Source organism: Ranitomeya variabilis, chromosome 3 (assembly GCF_051348905.1).
Source record: "Ranitomeya variabilis isolate aRanVar5 chromosome 3, aRanVar5.hap1, whole genome shotgun sequence".
Taxonomy (NCBI): domain Eukaryota; kingdom Metazoa; phylum Chordata; class Amphibia; order Anura; family Dendrobatidae; genus Ranitomeya; species Ranitomeya variabilis.
In genome coordinates this window covers 715247698-715253759 of record NC_135234.1, presented here as the reverse complement: position 1 = coordinate 715253759, position 6062 = coordinate 715247698, and the positions used below count along the sequence as shown (strand labels likewise).

The following is a 6062-nucleotide window of genomic DNA, read 5'->3' as shown; positions in this document are numbered from 1 at the left end:
ATTCCCCAGCGCTTTACAGCCATCATCATCGCTGTCCCCATTGGGGCTCGCAGTCTGCATTCCCTATCACTATGTCTCTGGAGTGCGGGAGGAAACACGGGGAGAACATACAGGCTGCCTGCAGATCTTGTCCTTGGAGGGATTTCATTCCAGGACCCCAGTGCTGTGAGGTCACCGAGCCGCCATGTCCCCTTTATGAAAACCCATCGCCTGTGTCTGCAGTTTTTTGTAGACCCCTGGCCTTACCCCCCCACGGCTCCTCCGGCCATGGCTCCGATTCCAATGCCCATTGTAGGCAGCGGCCTCTGTGGTGGGCAGGCTGTGGCGCACTGTGTGGGGGTCTCTGTGTGAATGGTGCGGTTGTATGTATCCATGAGACCACTGCTACAGCCAGTGAATGCACCAGCGGTGGTCACACATTCCCATTTATCATGGGACCCCCCATTCCAGTGATGGATGAGGGGCTGCAGCTGTGAGATGCGCAGCCCTGTCCTATAGCTGTAGGCCCCTCTCGGCTGGATATATGGTACCATACACTGGGGGGCTGTGTAGGGGTCTACGGTGCGGTATATGGGCTGCATCCCAATGGGCACCTATAGGGCTACAGCGGAGCTACAGCAGGAGGGTCTCCAGCCACAGCCCCCGTGCACAGACCACTGCCTGTATATGCAGCATCCATGGCTTGTGCAGGACTAAGGGGGCAGCCCGTGCTCCTGGCTGCTGTGGTGGAAGCCCCGTCCTTCCTCTCTCCATGGAGGGGGCACATGATGCCGCGCAGCAGACTCCCCGCACTGGGGGCGCGGGGTCGGCGGCATTGTCCCTCGGCTCCCCCGTTCTTATGACAGCAGCAGCGGGGAGCGCGTCATCCGCGCCGTCCCCCGGGCCGCCCTCCTCGCCTTTCCTGGCAGCAGCGCGGCGCCTGCTGGGGCTGAGCCGGTATATAAGGCGCAGAGAGCCGCACAGGAGCCGCATTGTGCTGCAGACCACGGCGACCCGTGCACACACTGCGGGCTCCCCTGCACACACGGACCGGCTGCAGGAACCGCACTGCGACTCTTGGATGACCTGCGCTGTGTGACCGGACATTACCCTGCGTCTCTCATGCGTCTACCGACCATGTCCAGCAACTTCCTACTTGCGCCAATTCCGGAGTCTGCGGACTATTTCACTGTCCGGGATATTAAAATGGCTGTGATGGGGGCAAGCAGCGTGGGCAAGACTGGTGAGTGTCCTGGGGGGCTAGAGGGATGAGGGGCGCCACATTGTCAGTGGTGTGGGGTTGTTAAAACTTGTCATTAATCCTGATTGTTACAATCAAAACTGAAATATTGGATCCTGTCCCCAGCATGCTCTGCAGCCAAAGTAACCTCAGCTAGCCCTGAGCTGTCACCTGATAGCCCCGAGCTGTCGCCCGGTAGCCCCGAGCTGTCACCCGGTAGTCCCGAGCTGTCACCCGGTAGCCCCGAGCTGTCACCAGGTAGTCCCGAGCTGTCGCCCGGTAGTCCCGAGCTGTCACCCGGTAGCCCCAGCTGTCGCCCGGTAGCCCCAAGCTGTCGCCCGGTAGTCCCGAGCTGTCACCCGGTAGCCCCAGCTGTCGCCCGGTAGCCCCGAGCTGTCGCCCGGTAGCCCCCAGCTGTCGCCTGGTAGCCCCGAGCTGTCGCCTGGTAGCCCCGAGCTGTCGCCCGGTAGCCCTGAGCTGTCGCCCGGTAACCCCTAACTGTCGCCTGGTAGCCCCAAGCTGTCACCCGGTAGTGCCGAGCTGTCACCCGGTAGCCCCAGCTGTCACCTGGTAGCCAAGAGAGGACCCCGGCGGTGATTTCTGGGGATGAGAATTACTCCTTCTTTTGGAACTATAGGACCAGATCAGACATAAGCAGAGACCTAGGGAATGGATCCAGTGTAGGAAAAAACGGAAAAGCAATTGGATGTGTATCTGGTCATGACCAGACCCCAAACCAAACATAGTTACTAAGTCCTCGTCTGTGACTAATAGAAGCCCCTCACCTTATAATAATACACAATAAACTGGGATGAAACGATTATATTTACTACTATTTTTATTATTATTTTTTATTATTCTTTATGTTATTATTACTGTACTTATTTATTATTATACTATTTGTTACTTATTAATCTTTAGTTTTATTATTATTACTTATTATTTCATTACTTATTGTTATTATTTTAGTATTACTATTATTTTACTAACTTTTTTTATTATTACTATTACTTATTTCATTATTACTGAATATTATTTATTACTTTAATATTACTATTGTATTATTATCATTTATTATTAAATACTTAAAATAATACATCAACATACAAATATTACATAACACATGACATCACATTGTAATTATTACCTCTGCTACTGTTTCCAAGTCCAAAAAGTTTTTTTTAAGTAGTCAAAACTTTTTTATATAGATTCTGGAAGACAGTGATCTACTTTTTGGGTTGCTTGATGGTTAAAAACCTCAGATACTCAGGCCATTAAATAGTCATTTTGGCTTCTAGTCAGCCCCTGAATTTTACACCATCTTGCACATTGCTGGTTCCCCCGGATCATCTGTTACAGGCACCCCCATGGGCGCTGGCATTGCTCCCTTATGTCTGAATTGTAACATTCTCTGTGATAAATATTCTGGATTATCACAATGTCTTCTGTGCACTTATATCTTTACCTTTTCCCCACTCCCCCTTTTAAGTCACTAAATCTTCTTGCTTTGCTTCCTTCATCCCTGAAGTCCGTTACTAACAAAAGTCTTTATTCTTCTTCCAGCCATGATCGTCCGATTCCTGACAAAACGATTTATTGGAGACTATGAGACAAATACTGGTAAGTTCACTGTGAATAATGGACACAATGTTGTTTTGGGAGATGCAGCACAATTCTACCAATTCTGACCCCACTCCATGCCCTTGAGCCAGGTAGACAACGGAGGAGGAAAAAACAATAAATGATTCCACTTTTTTCGGCACAAACTGAATATTACACCTCAGGGGGTCACATGTGGACATTTTTCAATGTAATAGCACAGAATAATATCACGGAATTGATAAATCTCAATGAATGAGTCTATGGGAATTCTTTATGTGAAACACTAACTAGCCCCTAGAGAACATTAACTAGCCCCTGGAGGACATTAAATAGCCCCTGGAGGACATTAACTAGCCCCTAGATGACATTAACTAGCCCCTGGAGGACATTAACTAGCCCCTAGAGGACATTACCAACTAGCCCCTGGAGGACATTAACTAGCCCCTAGAGGACATTAACTAGCCCCTGGAGGACATTAACTAGCCCCTAGAGGACATTAACTAGCCCTTGGAGAACATTAACTAGCCCCTAGAGGACATTAACTAGCCTCTGGAGGACATTAACTAGCCCCTGGAGGACATTAACTAGCCCCTAGAGGACATTAACTAGCCTCTGGAGGACATTAACTAGCCTCTGGAGGACATTAACTGGCCCCTGGAGGACATTAACTAGTCCCTGGAGGACATTAACTAGCCCCTAGAGGACATTACCAACTAGCCCCTGGAGGACATTAACTAGCCCCTAGAGGACATTAACTAGCCCCTGGAGGACATTAACTAGCCCCTAGAGGACATTAACTAGCCCCTAGAGGACATTAACTAGCCCCTGGAGGACACTAACTAGCCCCTAGAGGACACTAACTAGCCCCTAGATCTGTAGTCTCCTGACTCTTGCCCTGTAGGATCTCACCGCTTGCTTTATGACGTCTGCGGGTCTAGGTTGGGGCCAGGAACAGAAGCATCATGTTTTGCTCCCATGACAAACCTTCTGTAACATCGATTCTGCTCAGACCTGACATCCTTAACATATTTCTGTTTTCTTAATCAGGAAACCTCTACTCCAGACTCGTGAGTGTAGACGGCGAACACATGTCCGTGCAGATCCAGGACACCCCCGGTTATGTCAAGGTAAAGATCCATAAAATATCCTCACTCTCTAAAACAGCAGTGTCCACCCTGGGAGTTGTAGTTCTGTAACCGCAGGACATTTTCCAGGTGGAGACCACTACTATTCGGGTGCTTTCATATTACGTTTAGGGACACACTCGGTGGCCACGTCGGGCATAAGTCAGAAACCACCACAAAATGGGATCCGGGCATATGCTTCAGCGTCACCATAGACTGTAATGGTGCTGGGAGAGCGAACTTGCACCCGGCCGTGCATAATTTTTGCAAGTGTACGTCTGCTGCAGGCGGATACTATGTCTGAGTGTCCACCTCCAGTGACATATGCGCCCAAAAATGAAGCACGACAGCGCACATTGCTCTCCCGGCACCATTACAGTCTATGGCCCCATCTGCAACTACATCCGGATCCCGTTTTCGAAAGTTTGGACATAAGCCCCGACGGGACCACCGAGCATGTCCCTAAACATTATATGAAAGCCCCTTAAAAGCCTAATTTTCAGGTGCTCATTTCCTTTGTTATGCAGGCAGTCATTGCTTCGTCTCCTGCCCCCCTAAAACCTGTCTCATGTTAGAGAATCACATCAGTTCCCCGCAAATGAGTCACTAATTCTTCTGACTCCATAGTAATAAGCAGCTATGAATGCGACTGATACAATATTGTGAGCATTCACATTCAGCAAATGTAACAGTATTATAGATACGTTTTATATTCCTGTGTACTGGAGTAAAATATTATATTAGTCATTTTTTTAGCATTCATAAAATGTTTGACATGGAGTCAGATCAGGCTCTGATCAGCCATAAAATATCTTTTCTTACAACTTCTCATTGTTGTTCCTCCTGGAAATGTATCAATAAATGATACAATTCTGTTGTATACATTGACATTGTCACTGTCCTGCTGACATTGCCTGTATGTGTTAGATAAGGGGAGATGGTAATGCCCAGTTTACTCATACCTTCCTGGGAGGAATAATTCTAATTATCAGACTTATTTACTTTATTTACGTTATTTACCCATTTCGGCTTTATCAGTCACTTTGTGCCTTTTTGGTAATTTTCACAGTAATTTCTCTAGGTTTTCTAGCCTGTAATATGTTAATATTATATATAGTTACATAAGTCTCAGTTGTGTATAACAGTCGTATCGTGGCTTTTGTGCAGATGGACGATGACATATCCCAGGTGGCGGACATGCTGCGGTGCGTGCAGTTAGCAGAAGGCTTCCTCCTGGTGTACTCCATCACAGACTACAGGAGCTACGAGTTCATCCGTCACCTCCACCAGCACATCCGAAAAGTCCATTCCGACACCAAGACTCCCATCATCATAGTGGCCAATAAAGGGGACCTTCTCCACGTGCGGCAGGTCACTCCCGAAGCCGGGATTCAGCTCGCCACCGAACTGGGCTGCTCGTTTGTAGAAATTTCCACTAGTGAAAACTGTCAGGACGTTTGTGAAGTGTTCCATCATCTCTGCAAAGAGATCAGCAAACACCAATCCACCAGCAACGGAGAGAAGAGGCGAGGCTCCATAATCCCCCGGCCAAAGTCTCCAAACATGCAAGACTTAAAGCGACGTTTCAAACAGGCGCTGTCCCCCAAAGTAAAGAGTCCGTCAGCCATGGCGTAGCCGAGAGCCTCTGTACAAAAGACTTCTTCTTTTTTTTTTTTTTACTACATTTATAGAATAATTTATTTTTGTACTGACATTCCAGTGTGTATGGCGGCATGCACACATCCTAAATATAAAGTATTTATTTTCACATGACGTGTTTGTCTGATAACTGGATGTAAGGGGTTAATATTATAGCACGCAATGGCGGCGCCATCCTATACCATGGTAGTTTCATATGTGGTGGTGCTGCAGAAAAGCAATCTTATGTCAATAAACGAGCATGCCCCCCTAAAACCCTGCCATATACTGTAAGCTAAAAAACAATGTACCCTGAACTGAAATTCGGCTCCTGTTTTCTGCCGATGGCGTCTTCCCGGCTGCTCTTGGGATCAGATTCAGATCCAATGATATGTTCTGCTTATGGTGACATATGAGGCCAGCAGCCATATTTAGGGGGTCACAGGATGTCAGGTCCACCCCACAGTGTTTGCAGGTGC

General features: G+C 47.9%; 1 protein-coding gene across 1 annotated transcript; it reads left to right on the top strand.

Moving 5' to 3' along the window:
• The first annotated feature begins 857 nt into the window (after positions 1 to 857).
• Positions 858 to 5713, top strand: RASL11A (RAS like family 11 member A). Its single transcript, XM_077298299.1, has 4 exons — positions 858 to 1222; positions 2783 to 2839; positions 3869 to 3948; positions 5113 to 5713. The coding sequence occupies exons 1-4, from the start codon at positions 1102 to 1104 to the stop codon at positions 5578 to 5580; spliced, it is 726 nt and encodes a 241-aa protein (XP_077154414.1). The 5' UTR covers positions 858 to 1101; the 3' UTR covers positions 5581 to 5713.
• Positions 5714 to 6062: the final 349 nt, after the last annotated feature.

Bases quoted from the DNA above. Each gene is read 5' to 3' on its own strand.
- RASL11A (XM_077298299.1), top strand. From the start codon at position 1,102: ATGCGTCTACCGACCATGTCCAGCAACTTCCTACTTGCGCCAATTCCG. The intron at 2,840-3,868 runs GTAAGTTCACTG...TTTCTTAATCAG, and splicing joins AGACTATGAGACAAATACTG to GAAACCTCTACTCCAGACTC. The intron at 3,949-5,112 runs GTAAAGATCCAT...GCTTTTGTGCAG, and splicing joins ACACCCCCGGTTATGTCAAG to ATGGACGATGACATATCCCA.